The 26,649-nt window shown below is 38.4% G+C and overlaps 1 protein-coding gene across 1 annotated transcript in view; it reads right to left on the bottom strand.

The window, feature by feature from the left end:
* Nucleotides 1–26,649, bottom strand: part of EPB41L4A (erythrocyte membrane protein band 4.1 like 4A) — a 119,219-nt gene that overhangs the window by 23,895 nt on the left and 68,675 nt on the right. The window contains exons 10-15 of the mRNA XM_014877309.2: nt 17,637–17,728; nt 16,774–16,851; nt 14,306–14,418; nt 7,359–7,440; nt 3,089–3,172; nt 842–955 (exon numbers count right to left, since the gene is read on the bottom strand). Of these exons, the coding sequence (XP_014732795.2) occupies nt 842–955; nt 3,089–3,172; nt 7,359–7,440; nt 14,306–14,418; nt 16,774–16,851; nt 17,637–17,728 (563 nt within the window). The remainder of the gene's footprint in view (nt 1–841; nt 956–3,088; nt 3,173–7,358; nt 7,441–14,305; nt 14,419–16,773; nt 16,852–17,636; nt 17,729–26,649) is intronic.

The raw sequence follows: 26,649 nt of genomic DNA, 5'->3' as shown, positions 1-26,649 counted from the left end.
CCTTGCAAGCTCTGGCTTTGAAGGCCAACCAGTACTTATTTCAGAGCTGTCAGAAACAGATGTAACTCTCATGTACTGGCTCCTAAGGCACTTCTAGAAGACTGCAATGAATATGGCACAGTATCTGTGTTTGTTTATACTTCATAACAGATCACAGCAACAGGCAGGGTGCCCCAGTGATGAAAGGAGCTTCTCAGGAGGACAAATCATCCCAGGTAACACACAGTCTCTCAATACTCTATTGTTTCAGAACTGTCCCTGTAATTTGCTCTTTGGACATGGTCAAGTGCACACAGCACAGACTCTATCCATTCTATTTTACTCCTCTAAGTCATTCAGTTCAGCTTGTACCAACTGAAAGTGTCACAGAGTTGTATTTTTGCTGGTGTCCTCTCTAATGCAAAGTGGTTCACATATGGGACTGTTGAAGACAGCTTTATGGCTCATCTGTGTAATCCTTGGGGGAGTTAAACAAAGAAATGTACTTACAACACTGCTTTGGAAGCTCACTGTCAAGCAAGCACATCCATCAGTGCTTTCATTCACCAGGCAAAAAGAACTCCAGTAACTAAAGGAATCTTGCACATGCCAATAACACAACGTTTAACGTTTTTAACATCATTTTCCCACAACAGCATACAAGCAAACAACCTGACCAAAGCTTCCTTTCCAGAAACAGCTGTGGTATTCTTGCTCAGGTGTTTTTTTTTAATGACAACTGGCCCCTGGAATACCCCCTTTCCTTGGACCCAGCTGTGCCTCCACAAGCTGAACACTGAGCATGCAGGATCTCAAGTTTCTACACAGAGAAGCTGATAGTAATTAATCCTGAGGCTCTTACCTCCTCCGAACTGGCTGCCCAGACTCATTCTCACTGCCACCGGATGGGTTCCTTCGGCGAGAGTAAGGAAACTTTGGTGATTTATTGCGGTCACTGGCAGAATTATACAGTCCACTAAGATTAAAAAGTAAGAGCAAAGAGTCAGCTTTAAAATTTCCAGGGCAGTTAGACCAACTAACTGAGATTCAGCTAACAAGAATGAAAAGATTCATGCACACACATACACGCACAGGTGAATATTCGGCTATATGTGTTTTTCTGTGTGTTAGTGGGTGTTCTGTGTAAATGCAGAGAGTACTGCTTTCTAGAAATAAATTTTTCACACTAAACCTTGAAACGTAGGGGAGAGACTCTTAGTATTGCCAAGTCAACAACTCTAAGCTTACAAAATATAGATTGTAGTTTATTAATATTCTTTTACCATAATAAAATTTCTGTGCTTCAGTATGGTGTATCCAACCCAGAGCTAGGCATTCTTCCTGCTTTCCATGGATGTAAGTATGAAAACTTGCCATGTTCTGTCATTACATACATCTTCATCACAGAGCTGATGCTTGGGAACAAGAAAAAATTCTATCTTCATTTCTCTTTTGTTCATCCATGCAAACCTCTGCCAATGGATTGGAGGTGTTCCAAGCTCCAGCATTCTTTCTGCTTTCCTAATAGCCTCTTGCCTTCAAATTGAATACATTCTTCTTTATCTGCTTCTGCAGACAGCTGATTACAGCACTGCTCTGCACAGGTGAAAAGTTCCCACAGCTCATCTCAGTAAGAGCTGTGAAAGCCTCTGTGCAACACAGTCTGCATAGTGCTTTAGAATTAATAGATTTGCTCAATCCTACTATTGTTTGACTCCTGCAAGATTAAAATTCCTGCTATCCTGAGAGCAACTGAAACACTGGAGACATAAAGTGACAAGACGACACCACTTTTCTAAAAATAACCAAAGAAAGGTCAGTCCTAGCAAGAGAATATTTGCTCGCTGCTTTGCTCATAAGAAACTACTGTGTTTACAGAAGGAGCACAAGGGGTAAATCATCAGGGTGCCCCAAATGACACATCAGGTATAGATCTGAATTGCCATAGAAAAGCAGGACCATTCTGGATTACACTTCACATGCTGTCTGGTTCAGTAGCCTGTTTCCAACAGCAGCTGTGAACAACTAACTACAAGAAGCAAAAACCTGAATACAGCTCTCAGTGCTGCCTGAGTCCCACACCATTCCCAGCTGCTGCACCTCTGTCTTCAGAAGCCCTTCAGGATTTTTGTTCCATGACTCACCCAGCTTCCACCAGGAATTCACCTCCTTGCAAAGAGGTCTCCTACTCATGGTGAGTCACTACTGACTGCCTTTATCAACACTTTTAACCCACCTTCAATAGCTTCACCTGAAGATCCTTAGTTCTTTTGCTGGAAAAATAGAGTCCTGATTGCTTACATTTTTCTCAGTATGATTTGTGATTTTCTAGACGTAATCCCCTGAAACTGCCTCTTTTAAAGTCTGAAGGAAAATTCCTGTCTACCTCTGCCCTTGCTCCTTGTACAGATTTACTGAAGAGACTTTCACATTTTTCATCACCTTTGCCACCCCTCTCAAAGCCTATTCCTTTTCCTGAGATAAGGACATCAGAACTGCTTCCAAAATTCATGGAGTACATACGTGATCCACCAATTTATATAACGGCATAATGCTGTTCTCTTGATTTACTAATAATTGCTAATTGTTTTTCTGACTGATACACAGCTGATGTTTTCTTTGTTATCCGTCATAATTTCACAGCACTTAACATTAATCAGAAATCTAGGGGGTTTTTTTTTGTCCTCATGTACCTCTCTTTACATTTTTTGACTCAACAGAATCTACCCATCAGTCACACTTTAGGCACACTTTTCTGCTACTCTTCACAGAAAAATTTCTCGCTATCCTAAACAATTTTGTATCATCACCAAACTTTATTATCCCTTTTTCAAATTCTCTGACAAATATACTAAATATCAGAGGTCTATAAACAGATCTCTGTAGAAAGCCACTGCTGACATTCATTCACTGGCTACCTCTTCTTACACATACTTTCCTAATTTTTTACTGTTTATTTATCCATGAAAGAACCTATCTGTTCACATGCAATTCAAATCTATTACGAATCAAATAAAACATTAATATATTATATTAATAACCTTCAGCCTTCTGCTGTGGTATGATACTTACCATTGCATAATACCTAAGACATCAAGTCTTGCCTTACCTTTGTGGGCCATTTTCCTCCCATGGAGCGCCTGTTTTACTTCTTTGTGTTTCTGGACTATTTTCATTTTTCATCTTTTTAAAGCTAAATAAGAGTACAGATATATACATATGTATATATTAATTTTTTAAAAAAAATACCATTGTGCACAGATCACATTTTCTTTTATGCTGACCACTTAAAATTTAATTTTAAAGGGATACATTCATTCGAGAGACCCACCCTGGCATATAGTTACTTATTTGTTAGGTGAAAGAGGGCAAAGAGCTGCTATGTTGAAAAATCTCTCCTAAAAAGAGCAATTATAACGGGAAGGAGAAAGCAGAAGTAAAAAAAAAAAAACTAATCTCTGCAAGCTCATAATTGTGGTACCACAGAGTCAGAAAAATGGGCAATCCTGTCTACAAATAAACAAGAATAGATACTTAAGCAAGAAGTCTAACAGTAGGGCAAACATACAACATGATCTCATAATCTTCCATAATATGTAGTTATGAGATTATTGAATCAGAGGCTTTACCTCCTTTTCATTTTACAAAGCTCTTAACGAAACTTTTCTTCCATGGACTTACTTAAATCCCTTTCAAACATTTTTAAATTTTTGTCATAAATAGTGCCTAGTAGGAGTATGTTCCAGTATCTGGCTATGACAGAAACAATTATTTAAGGTTATTTCAAAACTTCCACGTGATTCAAAACTTCCATCCCTTGTTCCTGACTGTTTCTGTGATTATAGAAAGAAATAAAGAAAAACAAATAGCTATGAATGATGGCTCCCTCATCAAAAACTCCACCCCTTAATTTTTTTTACACGTTTTTAACTATCTAATCTCTTTTCCAAGTAGAAGAACCACAATCTACTTAATCTCTCCCAGCACAGGAGTCACCACATACTTCAGATTATCCTTATCATATTTCTCTACCACTTTTCCAGGTGTAGAGTACCGACTTTAAAATGGGAGCAACAAAGGCGGGGTGATGAAAACTATTCAAAACACGACAGGTCACAAGTACAGAGGTTCACAGGTTCACAGAGTAGCATATCCTTCTCATACCTTCCCCAGTAAACCTCGCATTTTATTTTTGTGAAAGAGCTGACTTCACTGACTGCTGCAAGGCAAAGTACCAGGACAGTCACCTGGCCTGAGAGATATATTAGTGTTTGTAACCAGTCTCCCACCATATCTATGGGGATGGGGGGGAAAAAGTAGAATGTTCCAATTCTTCCTCTATTGCTATCATTCTTACAGTGTCAGGTTTTACAGCTTCCAGATTAAAGCTCCCACATAACTGCCACTTCAAATACTGGGAAGTGGCTTTTAGCTGAAGCACACTCCTGTCCTTGCCAATGGTCAGGCAGAGCTTTTCCTGCAGCACCATCTCGAGAGCTCTTTTCCTGTATGGACAAGCAGTTCACCTGAGACAGAAGCAGGCAGCCACATTGATTTCCACTAAGATCATCAAGAAGTATTACTGACAGCTACCCTGTACAATCATTAATGCATCATACAGTTACCAAGTGCAACTCAGGCAGAAAAAAAATAAAAGCTCTACAGTTGCTTACAGAGAGGAGGATACAAGCCGGGAGTTCTTTCCCCAGAGCAGGTGACAGACTCAGCTTTATGAAGGAATTGTGGCTACTTAACTCACTAATCCACTTTTAACCTCAGCCTTTGGTTACTACAGGTCACTGAGTTAATCATTTAATTCTCACAGAGTGAACAAAATGCAAAGCTACAGTATGTCAGCATGAAAAGAAATTAAATTACACCTTATCAGGTAAATCATTTTCTTAATACTGCACCCATTAATTATTGACTCATAGGTGCATGCAATCTATTCCCAGGCTTAAAAATATGTGCTTACTACATACTGAGCAAGTAACTCAGATAAATACATTTCTGTCCCATATTGAAAAAATGAATTGATTTGCACAGCATGAACTACTGAATAATACCTAGGCTGAACTTAAACAACTGAATACTGTTTTCAAATCTTAAAAAGACAAAGAAAAAAATACCTGGGAGGCGAATTTACTGCATTAAATTCCCAAATCATTATTCATTTGGAGCAGACACACATTTTACAGACAGAAAGCTAGAGCATGGCAGCTCTTCAAATACCAGCAGTATCTCCAGGAATGCAGTTGGAAAAGGTAGTGAGTTCATTCAAAGTATCTGAAAGGGTTAGGATCTGAATTTCATGTGAGATTTTATTTGGGTTAATTTGAGTTTATGCCACTTATACAGAAGCAATTAACTACAGACCTCAACAGTGACCAAGATGTTAAACCTGAAAACTCAGCCTGCGAACACTACCGAAAGATGCTCTGCAAGCATCACTGACAATTAATGCAAAAATTACACAAGATGGAGCAAACTTCCAAACGGTTTAAGTGCTACACAAATTTTGTGTGCTGCCTCTCACATACAAGATGCCTGGCAGACCCAAAAGCTGTTTTGCATGTGCAGACAGAGAAACAGAGAAAAGCGAATCAAATCCTAAATAGAAAAACAACTTCCAACACCTTTTTTTTCCTTTTTCCTGGAAGTGACTAACACCGTCTAAAACATGACCCAGTAAGAATCTGCCAGTGAACAGCTTTTAAACTGTCAAGGTAAGAAACTTTTAAGCTGTCATATTGAGAGCCACTTATTCTGGTTCTTCCTCTAAAAGCTCCCTATCTGTTTCTTTTTAACAGATCATTGTTATAAATTCTGTAGCAGAAGACTCCCATGCCTCCCAAAATTATGATACCTGTGCTATAGAATAGTGGTACCTTTTGCTTTATATCTTTCTTTCTTCTTACAAATCACAGAACAACACAATGGTGGGGTTGTCAGGGTCCTCTGGATGTCATCTGGTCTAGCTCCCTGCTCCAGGAGGGTCACACAGATTTCAATTGCCCAGAATTATTCCCAGAGAGCTGTGGAATCATCTCCAAAGATGAAGATTCCAACCACATTTCTGGAAAACCTTTGCCAGTGTGCAGTCATCTGCACAGGGGAAAATTGTTTCCTGATGTTCAGAGGGAACCTCCTGTGTTCCAGTGTGTGCCCACCTGGTCCTGTCACTAGGCACCACTGGAAAGAGCCAGGATCTCTTTTTGTGCCCTCCCTTCATGTACTTTACCTCTGTATTGTTTTCTGCTTAATGGTTTTGTTTCAGCATGACCAAGTGGCAAAATCATAAACTTTCTTTTAACACATAATTAGCATTATTTTCTAAGGGCCAGAATAGGGTATTCAATTTCCCTCAAAACGAGAAAGCAGTTGAACTCAGCTTTTTTTTTTTGGAGGTCAACTGCTCTAAATGCTAGGCAATAGAGAACACTAGTCACCAAGCATTTGCACTAAATCTTTTAGATACTTTCTCAGAGGTCAGTCCAGATACCTAGTTTGTGAAACCCTTCAGTGCATAGCAAGCCCAGTTAAGGGTTACTTAGTCAAGGAAAAGAACCTGTCAGGATTGCCAAGCTTGCAGAGACAGATATCCAGGCAACTAAACAAAAGTTAGCTGCTGTGGTTTTGACTCACTCTTTTTCTAATTCAGACACATAAATTCCACCTAAAATTAGGGGTGGGGATATAAACCCCTTTCTGAATCTGAGCCTTACCTCTTCCTTTCAAATATCCTTAATAACCAGAGATGTGCACACTTCAGCACTGATAAATTAGACACAGTAGACCACACAAGTCTAGAGAAGCCCTGGCAATTCACTACTCCTAAAGATCAGGAACAAAAATTCCCGATTTTTATTACAATTTGAACAGTGTAATGGGCAATCAGTTCAAGATTCACAAACCTGCTGGGAGAGAGCCCGTGCCCAGCTCCTCCCTGCTCACACACCCCAAGCTTGCCCTGCTCAGAGACAGAAAGCCCATGCCCTGAGGGCTCTGACAGCCAGCCCACAGCTCCCGGGGGAGAGACCAATAGGACTTCACAGGACTATCATGACCAGTGCCCTTTGGGCCATTACCTGTTCTTTTCCTATTTAAACCTGAGACTGTCTGCCTTCCCATTAACTTGTGCTGATTTGTGGGTTTTCAAACCATGTGTCACCCGAAATCCATGTTCTGCATTGATTGGAAGATGAAGGTTCTATAAAATTAATTACTCGGCAACACTCTCTGACCTTTGTCAGCAGATGATCAGACGGTACTGAACTCAAGGGCAGGATAAATTGATACTAATAATTACTAGATGTGTTCCTCTATCCAATGTGTTGTACAACCTCTTAAAAGCTGCAAGGAAACTGCGGTGTACATACCTTTTCACTGGAGAAGGTGCAATAATCTTGGTAGTTCCTTCATTTTCCCCATTTGTTGTAATTTGGCTCATGTTCTTAGAACCTGGAAAAAAACCCAAAAAACAACAAAAAGCCCAAAACAGATGAGTCCTGTGGCATAAATGTTTGCACATCTATTCAGTATAATCACCTACAGGGCAGCATGAGAGATAAAATGACACACAAGCTATCTAGTGCATGTTCTTCTTGTTAAGGATGTGTAAGGATCACACCTTCTGTCTTTGTATCTTGTATCCTTATTACTAGTTGTACCAGGGCACAGTAAATTTGACATGAAGCATATTCATTATTCTTCCACATAAGACAGAGAAGTCTGAAGCTGTTTTTCTCAAAGGGATACTCTGCCACTGACCACAGAAGGAAATTCCCTGCTCAGTCAACAATGAATAAAGATAATAAAGGTGTGAGGAGAATACAGTTTGGTGCAATGATTTCAGTTTCCATGCTATGCTATTAATACTAATCTGTAATTTTCCTTCAGTTCACACATTGTATTTCCACCTAATTGGCAATTTCAGACATTTCTTACAAAACTGTTACCATCTATAGAAATAGATGTCAAGTAAAACAACAAAACAACATCATTACTGATGTAGGCCTCCTCTGGAAAGGATTCTGAGCATGGTCATTGAAGATAATGAAATGGATTGAAGATTATAACACGATGTCCTCTGGACACAAACAGCATCACACACGTTGTTAATATAGTGGTACAAACCCCAAGCCATTTTGACTGGGTAAAACAAAAGTGTGATGTCTTAAATTAAGCTAAAAGATATTGCATGGTAAGTTTTCTCCTCAGCCTCAGAAAAAAGATTTCTTCACAATCTTCCTCAACTTCCCATACCACCCCCTTGGCATACAAAGTCTCTGGACCCTACCTCAACACAAATAGACTAAGGCAATTTGTCTGCCCATCAATTGGTTCTCTTACCAATCAGATTTGCTATTCCTCTGCAGAAACCAGCAAATACATGGCTTTTTCAAACAAAGGATTTGATCTCATACTTCATATATTCCTCTGTGAGGCAGTTTTGATTAAGTCACAGAAAGTCCTTGTCACTTAATGGAGTAATAAAAAGCTGTTCTCCAAAACATATCATAGCAGTGAAACAACTGCCAGAAAAACAGCCAAGGGTCAGATGATATAAAAGTAATAGACACCTCCAGAAGTGATAATTTGCTATGTTTGATAATATCCTTACCATTCTGCAGGCACCCAGTCACCTCTGGTTGTCAGTCCATGGTGGGTTAATCAGGAGCTTTCTGTCCACAGTTACAAAAACTATAATGATTGTCTCCAAAGATGTTCTACCTGGTGTATCTTTTACTGACTACTGTGCTGTTCTACCAACTTATACTTCTGTATGATATAATTACCTAATATAAAAGTACAGACACCAAGAACACTGTCCAAACACTAACCCCATTGCAAAAACTTAGGTATATCACTGTTTCTTGCTTGCCAAGAAAAGACCTCTCAAAAATACCTTAGACAGGCAGAAATCTTGAACATCTCATTTGTGGACAGTTTCCACGGTTGTTTACATTTGACTGGATAAGTGCACTCAGGATTGAGTGCACTGCACTGAACTTTTCCAATGAGGTGAATGCATACACTTAACTCCTTTTTAAAACCATCTTGATGCTGATTTGTCCATTCAATTCAAGCCGACTATTACATTTTAAAAACTCAGGTGCCCAAACCCCTATCAGCCTGGCAAAGTTGTTAGCTTGCCATGCCTGTCTCTTGTCAGGTAAAGCCACTTAACTGATGTTATCTGGAAGCATTGTTTGTGTTTAAACCAAGTCATAAGAGCAGCAGATAGTGTGACCAAATGGAAAACATGCAATAAGAGCTCACACTTTGTACCCTGGGCTACCATGAGCCTACCAAAAATGAATGGACTTCCATATGTCTACACCAGCACAGCCTACTTTGTAGTAATGGCTGTTTTTATTGCTAGTTTCTAAACCTCTAGCCTCAAGAGTTTGTTCTTCTCATGCCCAATGACTGAAATGCAGAAGTCATACCCATCATTTTACCAAACACTGGATTTTAAGTAAACTTTAAAGTATAAAGCTGCAAATATATAAATTAGGAAATAGCTAAAATCACCCCAAGATCCATCTTCTCAAAAATCTAACTTTCAAACCCAATCTTACAATTTCTGGGGAAAATACTTCGACTGGGCCAGACCAACATTTCTACCTACCATGGCTACTAGTAGGGTAGTGACAGGACTCTGTGGCAAAATGTGATTGCTTAGAGATTATCATAATATAGAAGTATTGTAATTATAATACCCACACCCAGTTCTTCACCTGGTTTCTAAATCAGAATGGCAGCACTTATTTTACCCTGGTTTATACAATTACCCTGCATGCAAATGCAGGGACAAACCAAGTCCTCAGCTACCAAACAACAACAAACCCTAAGCAACGTGTTTTCCACTGCTGTTCCACAGCAACAGATCTGGTCACATCAGTGCTTGTCCTGAGAGGATATTCCCAAGGAGCTTTTTATGTTCAGCATTCAGCCAAAAGAATAATGATCTTTCACTCTGTGTTGTGAAAACTGAACATTATCAGTCTGGCCCTAAGATGGTAACATAGAACAGTGAGAGATCCTATCCCATGTTTGAGTTTATTACTTGCACACAGAGCAAAATGCAACTGTAATTCTCTCTCAGCTGGAAGGAGAAAAATAAGCAAATGAAACAAGTTATGCTTATGTCCCTCACAAGGCTTGATAGAACAAAACAAAAATCTCTTTCTCTGAATGAACACCAACTTGAATACCAGCCTAAACACACAGCAAACAAACTCCCATGCACTAATATATAAACAGACTAAATCTAATATAAAATCATAGCCATTAAAGTTTCCTGATATGATTTTTCCACTAGCCCTACAACAACTGAAATGTGTCAAACAAGTGACAAAATTGAGGTTACTGCATTCTAAACCACTGCAATCTGTATTCTAGGAAAATAATCTTCCATGCTAAAGCCAAAAGGTCTGCACTCTTCATCCTATCAGGAGAAGCAATCAATGTCAGTGGCTTTTATACATAAAAAATAGATTCTCTCTGTTGACAGTATCATCTCCTTCAATCTTGCTGTTAAACCACAAATATTTTTCCTGAAAACAGAAATTATATTTTCTATCTTTGTCTTGGCTGGCACCTGCTCCAGAGCTTAACCTAGAGTTCACCAAATGTCTGCAGTCCTAAGGTCTTTAGCATACTTTAGCAGACCAATGAGGCAAAGAAACATCATTGCTCAGTTATGCTAGAGATAACTAACCTCTACCTTCAGGTGACAGAAAAAAAAGTATAAAAAGCACATACTATGTTTATAACACCAGAGCATGTACACAAAAAGAAGCAACAAGGGAAAGGATTTTAATTGGATATCAGAGGTTAGAGGTTTTAGCACTTCACAGACACTTATCTGATGGAGACAATGCCAATTTTATATGCTGCAGTCATGCACCTGTTATAACTGTCCCCAAAATCACTGCTGTGGCTGGTCCCATCACTGGTACCAACAAACTAAAAAAAAAAAAATTTAAAAAAATCAAAACTGCTAATTGTAGTAGCTGCAAAAATGAAGCCTTTAATACATTTCACTTTGCAGTCTTAAGAAAAGATAAAAAGGGAAAGAAGCAGATGAGGAAAGATGCTGAACTCAGAGAACGTGGAAGAAAATTACTTCATACCAGTTATTTGTGAGCTGTTGTTAGATTTGGGGAAGTAAATGTAAGTTGACTTTCAGTCCAAAAAAATTAAATTATAAGACTTTGTCCAACTGGATCCTAAATAAAGTGGTATTTGACAGAAAATACCTTAAGATATAATACATCCAAACTAAAATTACCCTGTTTAAAATGTTGGACAAGTTATATTTAACCTTAATACACCATACTACAAACAGAAAATGAAGAACAAAGGACTAGCCATCAATGATGACCATCTGCATAATATCGTTATGCAAAAGGAGTATTTATTTCAAGAAGCAATGTAATTTCATTTTCTCAAACATTTTAGTCAGGGAAACTTTTACATAACTCATAAATTGTTTTAGATTACCAGGTTAATTTGCAAGATAAAAAATAGTCTACAAAATAAAATCTACATTGGGAAAATATATTTAAGCAAATGATGCTTACAATATGCCAAGTAGTTTATTGTGTGAAATGGACTTTGTTATATCTAAGAACAATTTTAGGTTAAAAGAGGCAGATTTATTTTACACAATAGACTATCACATGTCTGACAACGAGGAGAAGCAGCATTAGTCTTCATTCAGCTTCTGAAAGCCTGTTTAAATAGAGGAAGAGCATGTTTATCACTGTGAATAGCAAAGCAAGATTTCTTTAAAAAGGAGAAAATATGCTTATTCATAGAGAAAGGTGGCATTTGAAAGACATTCCACTCTTCCCTCAGCCCCTATTTTGTGTGGGCAATGAAACAAATTCATTGTAATAATAATATCATCCAAGTTAATACATTTGCCCAGTGGAATATCACTGCACACTTAGAACACATGGGTTATCAGTTAAGCTGAATTTAAAAAGAAAAGAGATGGGTGATAGAGATTGCACGACTTCATGTAAGTAAAGTGGTGAAAAAGACATTTTATTTTGAAGCAGGAGAAAATGTTTAAAGCCACCAAAATAGCAAACACGTTGCCCAGAAAATTCTGCATCACATTACATCAGCAGAAGAGGCTACGGGAAGGTTTCAGTTTTTCCTCACATTTCCAGCCTAAGAGATTGAAAACAAAATGAACAAACACAACATATGCACAGGCTTGCAGCAACACAGACTGACCTTCACTGACTGGGCTAAGGCAAACATTATTTTAAGCCAAGAGCCGAGTTTTAGCTGACTAATAGCCACACAAATTTCCTGAAACAGAACCAGGGACTAATGAGGTAGGAAATGCTGTTTGGCTTGAACTGCTGCCCTAAGAACAGGACAGTCCAGCTGAAAAAAAAGTTTAAGTCATTAGGTTCAAGGGTGAACAGCTTCTTTTCTACTCAGACACCCACTTAAAACTGCACACACAATGGAACATACCAAAATTAGAAAGCAAAGCAATTATTCTCTTTTTACATAAAATAAAATATAAAATAAAATATAAAATTTAAAAATAAAAAATAAAAGAAAAATTAAAAAATAAAATAAAAATAAAACAAAAAATAAAAAATAAAATAAAAATAAAATAAAAAACAAAATGATTTTTTAAAAATTTTTAAAAATGTTGTAATGTCTCTATTTTCCTAGGCTATACTTTTAATTATGTTACATTTGAAGAGCACCACAGCTGAAAGGTAAAGGACACCAGTTTTGTTTCTAAATCAAATGACAAAAGACCGCATTCAGGATAAACACTGAAGGTTTCTGGAGGTATATATCTGCTCCCTTTTTAAAAATAGGTTGTCAAATTCTATACTAGCATAATAAACTACGATAAAAGAGAGCTATTGTTTACATTTTAAAGCCCAGACAAGATTTTTTCCCAAATAGGAAACCCACACACTTGTCTAACTCCATGCACAAATTTGATTGAATTGTGTGTGCCTTCTGTCATAGATTAAGCTAAGCAATACCCATGTAATCATATGTGGACCTGGAGCTTGACAACTGTATTAGCAAATTTCAGGAAGCATCCATTACCTAGGGCATGACTTCTGTGATCCAAGCTTAATCCTATCTCCTCTAACACCTGTAAAAACTTCCAGCTTGCCAGGACAGCTTTCATGTGCAGAACAGATTTCCTGTTCACACATCTGAAGCATGTTAAAACTGCGTGGCACTAACTTCTGTTTAACTTATGTCTTGGGTTCCAATACAGGATGTGACCAAAAGTATGTATTCTGTCACCATCTGTTAAAAACCAGCTGGGGCAGTGTTTATCTTTTCCACCACCCATCCTTCCTCCAGGAAGACATCGGCTGTTAATGGGCCATTGAGTCCCACTGATAAAATCACATCATCCCATTGGGAGAAGCTCCACCCAGGGAGAGGAGCCAAGCATTTCCTACCTAAATAAAATCTGAGATTTGGAACATCAGAGCAGCCCTTTTTCACTGGATTCCAGAGGAAAACCAGACCCTTTCACATCATCACTGGACCTTCAGAGGAAAACTGCACCCTTCTACAGGATCACTGCTTCAACTGAACCACATCTGTCATCCAGGAGGACTGCAGCCACCATTTAATGGGACTGCTACCAACACCCTGACTGATGGGGTGTCAGGTTGTATTCTGACTCTGTCAGTGTTTTGGTTTTTTTGTATTACTGTATTTTTATTTAAATTTTCATTAAAGAACTGTTATTCCTATTCCCATTTCTGTGCCTAGAGCTCCTTAATTTCAAAATTATAATAATTAGGAAGGAGGGGGTTTACATTTTCCATTTCAAGAGAGGCTTCTGCCTTCCTTAGCAGACACCTTTCTTTCAAACCAAGACAACTTAATATCAAAATAAAGGGATATTGTCCTTGAAATGGGAAGAGGATGCAAAAAAGTGGCACCTTGGGTCAAACAGGCCAAACAATGGGATACTAGACACGTAGGCATAAAATTCGTTTGCAAGAGATGGGACTCCTGAAGAAAAAACATGTTCTCCCAGCCTGTTTTGAAACTTCCCTTTCAACCCATACATTAGACCTACACTCATGGGGTTTTGTCCTCCTTAATCCACAGCAACTCTTATCTGGGAAGCTGGAGATGTTGTATCCTGTTAAGCTTGGATATAAATACTGACCTAAGGCAAAACACAGAATCCATTCCGAGAGCTCTTCAAGGACACTGCAGCAGTTCTGAGTCACCTCATGATGACAAAATGAACCAAAAAAAGAAGACATCTTTTGCCAGGTCAGCAGAGAGGACTTACCTGTCTGTTGTGCTCTTTTGGGGTAAGTCTTGCTGCGACTTCTTTCAATGCTCTGGTCAGGCCGTGGAAGCTGGACAGAAAGGTCTCTGGTCATTCGCAATGACGTTTTGCCACTTCAAAACACAACAAAATAATGAGGAAACACTTGGAGAAGGTATCAAAGACGATCCTCAGGTTGAAAAAAAAAAGCTATTAACTTGTCATCCCACCTCTGCTTCTCCAGTTGAGTAGCACTACTCTGAATTTTGTTTTGAATCAGTCACTGGCAAAATCATCAAGAGATTGTGCCAACCACCCCTATATTTGGCATTTTCAAATGGAGATAAGCCACTGAAACAAAATGCTGGTTTGTTAGGAATAACTTAAGATAGCATGACCTTTTATAACCTAGAATATTCTAACATATGACTTTCTTAAGAAATATTATTACTTCCTGAACTTTTTCTGTAAGTTTTCCTCCCAGGAAAACATACTTAATAATTTTTACATATATTTAATATTGTTCAGTTCCAGTCAAGGGCTGCTCCTCTGGCATGTTGAATGACAGCCTGAAAGGCTGCAAAACAAACTGTAATAAAAGACTCTTACTAGCACAGCCCCAGATGACAACAAATGGAGTAAAAGTCTTGATTCATATTTACAGTAAGGTTTTTCTTCACTGCACAACTGAAGTAAATTATTAAGTTTAAATAAATTATTTTATACTCATTTTAATGTTCTTCGCAGTGTGACTAAACAGAATATAGTGGTCATAACAAAAATCTAAAATTCATATTCCTCCCCAAAACTCCATATTTGCTCCTGCAAACTTACTACACAAGAGAAGTAATTGTCACTATTCATTTCCTAACAACTGAAGTTTGATGATTTTGAAGTTAAAGCTATTGTACTAGAAAGTACCCAGCAACTATACACAAATTACATATGTGGATTTTCTGAATTTTGCAAATAGACTCCATGAAATACTGAGAGTATTTTTAGCAATAGCCATTCACAGATAGTCAGCACTGCAGAATTTTAATATTTTCAAAATTATAAACGAATTAAAGGACAAAAAAAATCTCAAATCCTAACCCTTCATCACAGTAATGTGGGTTTTTTATTTAGTTAGTTTAAAGCATGCTCCCAAGCTAGCCCAAAAACTCTTCTGCTCAACTTTTAAGTTTGGCAACCATGACAGTCCTGCAAATTCCAGAAGAAATTTTAACAAAGCATCTGGGAATAGGACCTTTCATCCCCAAAGACCTCCAAAGCATCCAATCTTAAGACAAGAAAATTGCCTTCCTGAATACTCTCTGACACACAATGAGAAGTACTTAGAAAATTAACAAAAAAACAAACAAAAAAACAACCCACAAGACAATAAAAATATTATGGTCCCCCCACTTACACAGGAAAACAGTGGGGTTATGGTTTCTGCTCAGAGATAACAATGTGTACAGATACTCAACACTGTCACTGCTTTTGGTGCTACAAAGGGGACGAAAGGCAAAAAGGGAAGACAACCCAAGCTGTCAGTTACAACCATCATCCCAACATGGTAAGGCTGATCACAGATCACCTGTGACATTTATTAAAAGAGGAACTGAACTGAACTGCACCACCAACAGCAATAGCTCAAACATAGTTAACTGCCTCATGGCATGTTTTTTTTTAATTGATTGGAAAGCTCTTGCCAGTACAAAGCTCTCTCCTCCCCAGCACCAGTGTCCTGCTCCAATCTGCTGAAGTGGCCCAACAGAAAAATCCCATCTGCAGTACCCTGGCAGGAATTCAGTGAACTCCTACACTGGATTATCCTAGATGAGGTCAAGATAATGGCAGGCCAGGATCCACTAGAAACACAGAAGGCAGGACAATCATTGTCCTGTTATCCACAGCAAAGAGAATCTGGATCATGCCAGAGTCTGATAACTCACATAATCCAGATTATGAAATAGGCCAATGATTATCAACCTAACTCATTATGATCCATTTATTTCTTGCATGATACTGGAAACAGTCCTCTTACCCACCATTAATTTCAACTCTACAGTATCTTTCAAGGTTTAGAGCCTTGAACATTCACCCAATGTTGTCACCTATTCAAGCCAGAAAAGATACACCCTTGTTTTGGCGTTGCCCAGTTGTCAGGAAAACCTCTTTAGGACATGAACATAATTTCAAGACTTTTAAGGAGGTAATGTTTTAAAGAATTGTCAAAGCTGCTCTCCACTTTGAGTACAGACTAAAGCTGCCCTCAACCAGTTCTGGGGACCTGGAGAAGAAACTTCCATTTGTCCCAGAACTGCCAGACTCCCAGGGAGAGTCTGTTAAAATGGCCCTGATTCATCTTTTGTCTTCAGAGTTATACTGGGTCATATTCTGGGAGGGGGGGTGGGGGGGGGGGGGTTCTTTCTTTGGAAGGAAAGAGGAGAAAAGGAATGAAGGAGGAATGAACTGAAGTTTAAACAATCAAAAAAATTCACCTGTACCGATGTTTATAACCTAAGGATCCAAACTTGCTGACTTTTCTTGACAGAGAGTTTGATTCATTCTCTGGCACCCTGTGTAGTTTGAAAAATAAAATAACAGAGTAAGTTGCATAGATAGGTCTGAATTATAGTCCCCTTCCCAAGTCAAGTAAAAAGAATAGAAATCTGGGCTCAAAAGATTTTTTTTTTTCTGCAAGTTCCTCTTCATCCCTACCTCTGGACAGACTCTTAGGGAGTTGAGAGTCTCCCAATGCCATCTGTTTGTCCCCCCTACTTTGACTACACACCTCTGTATTTCAGAGTCAAGTGTAAATTGCTGGCACCAGCAGCCTTTCACCTAACTTTAGGAGAAGGCAAAGCCACGCTGCCACAGTAGTGAGACTGCAGGAGGGACTCAGTTCAGTCATTTACAGAACTGCTAAAGGCAGCCCAGAGGATTCTATCCACCAGTTCCCAATTAGACACCTTAGCACATTTCTCTTGGTGTTTTTTTGCAACAGTAAAAACAAGTAAAACAATAAAAGCAGGTGCTTTGAGATGTTTGGTACTGGGGCATCAAAATCTATATGGCAACTTAAATCCTGCCATATACATTTGTGAATATTTCCAATAAAGCCTACTATATGCAACCCGAAGTACTGTTTAGAAAGGAATGCTAAGACAGAAGACACCATCAAACTATCCAATTTTAAGAACACTGTTTCACATCAGGTGTTGGCTTTTAAAAGCATTCTATAACCAAGAGCACAAATTTTCCAGGCAGCAAGCCTGTCTTACACCACTCTGCAGGTACAACAAGGCTCCCACTCAGTGTAGTGGCCCTATGGAAAACACAGCTTAACTTCTGCATCACTCACCTGAAAAATGTATGATGCTCTACACAGCATTTCCACAGATGTTTGCACGTGACCTTGTTACGTGCTTCAAAAAAGAAGGAAGTTTCGTTGCACTGCAGATAAAACAAAAGAATATTCATATGGAAGATCCTGCCATTGTTCATTTACTGAGCACTAAAACCAACCATCACATGTCAGTCCATGCAAAAAAAAAAGTCAGCACCAAGAAAAGCAAATTCTGTAATTCTGTAGAATTCTTCACTTTAAAGCGGTTTTCTTTTTGAAAAACAGAGAAAATATATTATTGAAATAATTCTGCTCCTTCATTCTTGTTCATACATATCAGCTTTTTCCCTAAATAAAACACAGAAGTTTTTTTCCGAAATTATATTTCTGATGCTGCAGCTCATACGTCAATCAAAAATATTCTGGTTAACAGTATTTTAAAAAAGCAAGAATAAGTGAAAGAAAGAAAAGATCTCAAGATCTGTTATAAACTGATATGAAGTAATGACACAGAAAACACAAAATACATGCACATAGAAAAGGACCACTGTAAATCTGAGGGGGAAGAAAACAGAAGAAGGGAAGGGTTTTCTTTTTAAAAAAAGCTAACTTCAGTATCATTCAAAATGCAAGGAAAATGTTGAAAGTCTTAAAATCCACCTTAAAATCTCTTAAGGAAGAGAACAGCCACAACAAAAGAATTTAAAGCTTGAAAGCTGATCTCAGGAAGCTAGCAGAGAAAAGAGAAGTGGCACACATACAAACTATAACATTCTTCCAACAGATAAGGAGAAGCAACAAACACATCACACTTCTTGTTTTCAACAAGCTAAACACTCAGATGTGTTCACAAAAAATACTCTTCCATCTATTTTTCACTTGGTGAACTCAAGTGCTTGTGTCTCAGCTGTGATTTGCACAAAGAATGAGCACTGCCACTGATGTCAGTATGAGAGCTCAACATGGTATGACACCCCTTGTAACCAAACTGAGTCTACAACCACTTCACCAAGGTGTGACTCACAAAGGAGGTGTGATTCACATCACCCACTGCAGCTGACTTCAGAAAATATGTGCCCTTGCCTTAGTTACACTTTTGCAGTGCCATGCATACACAAGTAAAGAGCTCAGGCAAGTTTCTCCCCCTCCTCATTTATTATTGTTTATTATTATCCGCAAGCAGCTTGAAAACTGTGAATTAATTCTCTATGTTGTCTAGAATTCAAAATTTCACCTATAGCAAAAACCCAGTTATATCTCTATTAACAGCTGTCAAGCAGCCTCACAAAACCACAAATTACCTCCTCAGCAGCTTTCCCTTCACCATGAAGCAAAAAACAGTAAAAATGACAGAATTTTGCACCTGTGATTACAATAATAGAGATTTCATTCCCTGACCGGAAAAAAAAATTATACTGAAAACATATACATGAGCTCATTTTCTCCCATGCCTTGTTTTAGCTAAATATCTGGCTGGAGCAGTCTCATGGAATAAGCAAGGAATTAAAATAATTCTCTGCTCTTCTATCAAAAGCACATTTTATTCTTCATGGCAAGAAAGAAGAATAAAGGTAGTACATAAGGACCACCAAGAACTCACTCATCTGATACTGCTGTGTATATCATAAAATGACTTTGTAGTACATTAGTCCTATAAATATATTCCCAAAGTCCCTCAGGTTTGATAGGGATCATCATGTCTCTTCAGGATTCACAAGTGGTTTATCTTATAGAAAAAGTAAGTTTAATTCATGAAAAGTAAAGGCTTCCTGAAAGATCTTGAAAATAGTCAAGGAGAAAAATCAATTTATCTTGGAGTCTTCTAGAGTAACAACATTGCTCTTTCTCCTCTGACGGCTAGCAAAAAGTCTACCCACTGAAGAATCATAATGCATTTTTACATTTTAAAACTTTAAAAGAAAACATTTGAAGTGGTACTTTACCTTTGCTTATTTTGCATATAACATAATAGTAGCTTTGGATTTCATAATTTGATTTAAATTACAATTTCTATACCAGACTGTCATCTGATTTCATATAAACCCACACAACTAATCTTCAAAAGGATAATATCAAACTGGACTGTAGTATTGCAAACTTGATGCAATATGATGAGTCAGATTAGCTTCTCTTAGGAAAAAACTCAATGACTCACTTTTAATATGCAGGGTCTTGCTCCTTCTTTATTCACTGCTACTTCTAGGCAAAGAATCCTCTGTTGCACTTAAATTTATTCAATTGCATAATCTGAAAGGAAGGAGTTTCTGGGATGTGGGAAGGGAGGGGCAGACAGAAGCCAGGTGCGATTTATTTTTTTTAAGGTATTTTTTAAAATAAGGTGTTTCTGCCACATCTTACTGTTAGACCAGTTTGAATGCCACTGGCATTCAATGAGAGATTCCTGCTGGGGAAAACGTTCTATTTGTCCATTTTGTCTTCTTTAAGTTACAGTTCTAGAGCTTTCCCATACACAGAAGAAACAGCATAAAAACCAGTAGGTGACAATAAGAGGGACCATATAGTTACACTGCCATATCATAGAAAGATCTGACCAGCAAAAATTACTGATTCAATCATATGAAGGCGTTATTTTCTAAGGTAGAAGAAAGTTCACCTTAGCTGGTAAAAAAAATGTTGATGATGCTGAAACATCTAAACTTAGTATTCAGCATCAACAGCACTAAAGGAGGGTACAAAAAGAGGAGGGGGGAGTGTGAATAACTCTATAGATCCAATTTACCAAAACGTTATGGACCTCAGATCTGGAAAATGAAACAATTGCCTAAAAATCATAGGAGAGACCAACAAGCCTGGGACAGACCAAAAAGCCTTCTGATAACAATCCAGGCTTATTTACTTGAATTTGAAAGAAAACCACGTCTGAAAGCTATGGCCTCAAACTAATGCTTGCAATAACTCAATAGCACAATTAAATGTTACTAGAGGGGAAAAAAAGCCTAAAACACTCATCCTCATCAAAGGGAAAACAATTCATAATTCTTTCACCATTTCTTAGATTATCTGGGAAGGATTGTGTAACTTTCTGCAACCAAATCCAGTATGACACTGCTTGCAGCTCAGCCAGGTTTAGGACTTCCTCCATATTCCTTTTAGGACTATTTAAGGCTTGTAAGAGTAGTGATTACCCTGACAATTTATAAATGCTTATATAAAAAGTAAGCAGTATACTGAACAGAGCAAAACCTCTCGTTTAACATTTCTCTGCCCAAGGGAATTAATTGATTTGTATAGGTAAAGCAAGGACAGCCTTATCTGTTAAGACCATGACTGTTTGTTGCCAAAAAAAGAAAGTATTTTTAGCATTTTGAACACTGCAATCTCCTACAAGTAGTTAGTGTTAGCTGAGGGTTTTTCTTATTATTCTCATATGTCTGAATGAAAAGAAACAAAGACATGTTGTAACTTTACTAAAGATTTATAGGAAATGACTCTTGCAAAGTCATTCAGTGCTGTTTGGTGCCTCACAAGCTTCTCCTGGCTACTCATCCTGCTGCCTTCAGAGTGCCCAGTGTACTGAAGATGAGGCACTGTAAATCATGAACTGTTTCCAGAGCAATCCTGGCTGTCTGCACACTCTGGAAATCTCTCTCCTTTGAACCATCATGGTGTTTGTTTGTTTTTTCAGGAGGCCTATTTTGCTGATCAAACAAGTAGAAAAACACTTAATTTTGTATGGTTATTTTCAATCCTATCTGTGACTTGCCGGACCAAAGGAGGGGCACAATGATGGGACCAGAGGCTGCAAAAGACCCTTGCAGCAACAACCATCCCTCAAGCTGTGGGATTGCCTCTTCCTAACCCAAAGGCACACACTGAAAACACATGAGGATGAGCACTACATATCCCTCCCCTTTTCGGTGCTTTGAAAACTTGTCCTGCAGTCTCCAAAACGTGCTACAGCTCATACTGCCAGAACCTCACCACCACTCTTTCCTACAGGAAGAGAGAGAGACTAGTGCAGTGGATGCAGATTGATTGTCTACAATACAAGTTTATACACAGGTGGACACTGAAGCCCTTCCCTGTTTTATGCTGGCTCCCATACCAGTCAGAAGGCTGATCTGGCAGGGCCTTTAAGACCTGCACTAGAGAGCTGGGAATCAGAACAGTGCTACACCCTAATACCCACACCTCTCAAATGAAAGACTGAAAGCATGTTACAAAACCCTTCAAAGGAGACAAGTCAGAGGGGTCATTGCTCTGCCTAAGCACAGAACATCCCTGGAACCAGAATACAAGTTTTGGAGTGCTTGGCAAACAGCTTCCTGCTTGCATTGCCATGGCAGCCTGATTACACAGCTAGGCTCAGAGCTACTCTGTGCCTAGCTAGCTCAGTTCTCAGGCAGGGCAAGCTCAGTTTCACCTGGAAGAGAAGACACACTTAAAATGACAGGTTTTCCCTCTGGGGGCCAAAAGATCCCGTGTTCTTGGAGTTCATGGATTACTCCCAGGATAAGGGGCCATTGTCAGTAGATTTACATCTATTCCAGAGGGCACTGAACCTGCCCACAGAGCAAAAATTATGTGAGAACCACTGATTCAGAGCAGGCTTTGCTACCCTAATCTACAAGACATTTACAGGCTCCCAGCAATGCAGGTGCAGAAAATGAAAATCCCAAAACCATGGTAGAACAGTGCCAGCACACACACCACTCCTCCCAGTCACAATGAGTGCTAATGCTACGTAAGGAGGAAACTCGCCCCATTACAGGGCACACTGCATGTGCACATACTACACCTGCACACAGAACAGAATTATTAGCACTAGCTCTGAAGTTACTGCTTCAGAACATTATTCTTTGCCAGGTTAGGCACATACCTGGGTACCATCAGCTATTAATTCCAACAGGAAGTATTCTGTCTTTATATATTGACATATGCAGACAAATCACAGCTTATGTAACAAAAAAATGTACTCTTACTGGTTACTCAAGGTCAATCTTTAGGAATATGATATCAAGTTGGCAATTAAAATTGATGAAGCTGTGCCAGTTGCATGTCAACATTGAAACAAACATATCTCAGCTTTAGGTTACAACAATTCAAAAATACTAAGGAAGAATTAGAAAAAAAGAAAGCTGATAGTATCACCTTACTGTCAATGAATTAATTTTATGCAGGCCTTGAACTGATATTACAGTCCTTCTATGATGACTCAGAAACCAATTAAGAAAAGACAAGAAAACCCCCAAGCAACCAAAACAAGCCAGAACTGTTTAATATGACATATTAGTATCACTGTGCTTGATCACCTCCACCCTCTATTATCACTCTGATTTAAGTGGGTGCAAATGCAAATGATACAAAAGTCATTTGCACATCTTAAAGCATAAGAAAGACCAAACTACTATTTTTGTCTGGAAACTGCACATACAATAAATTGGATGTAAGACTGAGAGCAACATATCTTCAAATCCTGTTAATCTTCCCAAGAAACTTCAGGAACAATACATCACATTAGAATTTTCCGGCTGGAACTTGTAACTCAAGATGGAATGCAGCATTTGGTAGGAAAAGAAGGATACAGCTGAACCATCTTATTAACATAATTATTTTTCAGACTTATGAAACTTATGAAAAGCAGATTAAAAAGATAAAGCATATTTACAGTGTTTTCTGGACTATTTAAAAGAAAAAAATTACTGCATTTAGACAAGTTTCTGCCACACAAAATGTGGAGGATTATGTACTTTGGACTTGCATCAGTGGTCAGTATTGCTCCTGAAGAGTCTCTACCAATTTCACCTTGTAAATTCAGCTGAGGGAAGTCTCTTCATCTGCATACAGAAGAACACACAAAAATGTCTAAATAATTTTTAACTGCACATATTGGGAGATTGTTCTGATTTTAAAATACCCACATTTCAAGAGATTTTGAAATAAAAATTTCAGAATTCAAAAAGATCCTCCTCTTACAGCAAAAATTATGAAAGCAAGTGTTTTTCACATTTAATTCTTACTGTCCTATGAAACAGAAAAAGTAAGGACAAAAGTTTTGCAAAAACCCTGCTAAGGAGTGAAATCATTCACTTGCATGTTCAGACACAGAGCAACTAAAGTAAAAACTGCAGTTACTCAAAACAGCACCAGGGTGCAGGGAACAGCACAAAAGTACTTGGTACCTACAGGCAAAAAAGCTCCACATCTCTCACTCCTGCCTATTATTACATTTACATTCCCAGCCTACACAGTCTATTCAAGTGTGTTTTCTCTATTTCCTTTCATGTCCCTAGTTGAGAGAGAAATATAGAAAGCAGGCCGTGCTCCTCACATGGGGAAACACAGGAGGAATGCTGGGCACCCCTTCCACAGAGCACCCATTGTGATCAAGCTCTGTTTTGCTGGTGGAGAGGGGAGGGTTTGGCAGCCACCTGCGTTACTGGATCGTTTCCAGCAAGGTTGCTCAACAGACATGCTGCCCTGAACTGTGCACAGGCATTACATTAATTTCTCCGTTTTCTCTGAAATGAACTTCTTTAATCTTCAAAAATTCTTAGCAATTGTTTCCTGTGTTCAGGGAATATGAACATGTGCAGTCCTTGCAGGGGAACAGTTCCTAATTTCATGCTGATACTTAGAGGTGCCAGGGAAGACCTAACACATTTATAGCTCAGAACTCACAGCATAGAGGGGATATGCTATAGGGGACAATGAAATACTGATTCAATTATTAACACCACTGAAAAAGAGCTTCAATCTCAATGTCCATGGATGGCCAAATATCAAAGGCAGTATTTTGTTTAGGAAGGGGCAACAGCAGTGGCCTTAGGGAGAGAACATGTAATACAAGCAAAGTAGTGAAAGACAGAACCAAAATACTGATGGCCATGCTTGCACACAATAGCAACAGGTGTGCAGGAAAAAAAATATGAGGCAGCTAAATATACAGGAATTATTCTCATGGAAGAGATACGAAGAAATACAAGAGGTTACACTACAAAACAGAAAAGCCAAAGCAACTTACTTTATTATAAGACTAAGCAATAACACCTCCTGCTCAGTAAAGATCAAGTTCATGAAAAGTGAAACAATGTAGAAAAGAAAATGAACAGCCATAAGTTTGGTTGACACAGACATACAACAGTGTGGGGTTTAAGTAGTCTGAAGACACAGACTTGTACATTTAGACTGTCATCTGTTAAGAAGATCATGATGTCCATTTCCATCCCTCTAGTGGGAAATACACAGACTCTTCTGGCATGGTTGGAAAAATTTCACACAATCTCAGCAAGCAACAATAAAGAAGTTACCACAAGTAACTCCATCCAGGGGAAGAGCAGCACTTTGCTGGTACTAAAGGCACCAACAGCTTTCTCTTTATGAGCAGTGAAAGGTAGTAGTCAGTGTTAATAAGGGCAGCTGATGTGTGTGGAAACATGGATCAAAATCCATCCTGCAGAGAGTTTTTACAACGTACGGAAAACATGATTCACACAAAACACTCGGTTCACTCAGAAATAATCTACTCTGTGACATGGTGTTAGCTCCTTCACTTTGTGCCATAAAGGTCAATTTAAAGACATGGGAAAGTCCCCATAATTTCTAATTCTCCTGAATATCTTCTGGAGCTCTCTATAAATGGAAACACACAAAGCATTCCAGACTTGGTATACCACATCTGATAGAAGGAAAGTATTAAAGCCCTGGGCTGTAAAGTGAAATTCCAGGAGGCACGATGAAGTGAAAATGGCATATTTACTCTCCTATAATATATTCATATGTCACATGGAAGGACAAAGTGACAGCATTTATTAAAAAAAACAAGTGGAACAAAATAAATTTGTGAATCAAATTTTAAAATATTGGAACATACATTCATACAAATACACTGATGAGCTTTTCCTCCTCTGTGTAGAACAGCACAAATGGTTATGACAACTTTAATCCAGAGACTGAGGTTTCTATCTGCTTCTGAAGTGCTGTAGAAAGTCTTCAGGTTAGTATTAGTTGCAAAGGTGAATTTAATGAAGGTACACACCCCTGTAGTTACTGTTCTCTTCAACAATTTCCTAGAAATACCTGTCGAGGCTTGAAACTACCAAGTCAAAATGTTTGCCTTATGATCACAATGGTAAGAGTTCATCAGCCACCAATATTCACAGCCTCAACTTCTCTAAAACCTTCCAGGTTTCCTACTCAGCATGTTAAGCCTTTGCAATTCCACACGGTTAAAACAAAAACTGTGGAAACGTGGCATCAAACAGAAGCTACAGCTTCACTTCCAAGCAATTCACTCCAAATCAAACTCAGACTTGTTTGTACATGAACTATCACTCACTCTTTATATAAAACATGGTGAAAAGCTTTCCCGACCTTTCCCCAGCCTTTAAATAACTCTCCTATTTCAACAAACACACCTTCAGAAATGAAATTCCCATAGATTACCACACCAAATATAAACAAGTCACTTGGAAGTAACAAAAGAAAGATTTGCCAAGGCATCTGCAAAGACACAACAAATGCTGTCCACAAAAGGAGCAAGACAAACGTCCTCATGGAAAAACCATGGATGAGACTGACAGCCATTACAAAGATGAACAAAGAAACATTAAAGGGGATTTTTGCCAGCAGGTTAATACTATTTAAAACCATAAACTATCAGTCCTTATGAAACTATTATAAGCTTTCATGTTCCAAAAACACATACAAAGTATTTTCAAAAAAGAATTCAGCCAACTAAACTTATAACTAAACCAGACAGCAAAAACCACGAAATGACTGCAACTATGTGTTTTATTACACATTATTATTTTTTTCCTACATTCTCAACAGGCTTCTCCTCTCCTCTACTCCACATGCTTTGCAGGGGATAAATATATTTCTATTTTTTTACTACTGTATATTAAAATCTCTCTTGCTTTCAACCTGCTATCCTTGCCCCACTGGAAACGACATTGCTTTCTCTCAAATGGTTTAAGAGCAAAGTAATGTTAAACTCTGACAAATGAATACCAAGCTATATAATGTGGCTGTTTGTTTTGTGCCTGACAGCTTTGTGAAGCTCCGT

Source organism: Sturnus vulgaris, chromosome Z, assembly GCF_052056855.1.
Source record: "Sturnus vulgaris isolate bStuVul1 chromosome Z, bStuVul1.hap1, whole genome shotgun sequence".
NCBI classification, from domain to species: Eukaryota; Metazoa; Chordata; class Aves; order Passeriformes; family Sturnidae; genus Sturnus; species Sturnus vulgaris.
Note: the sequence above shows the minus strand (reverse complement) of the source record. Positions and strands in the feature narration are given on the sequence as shown.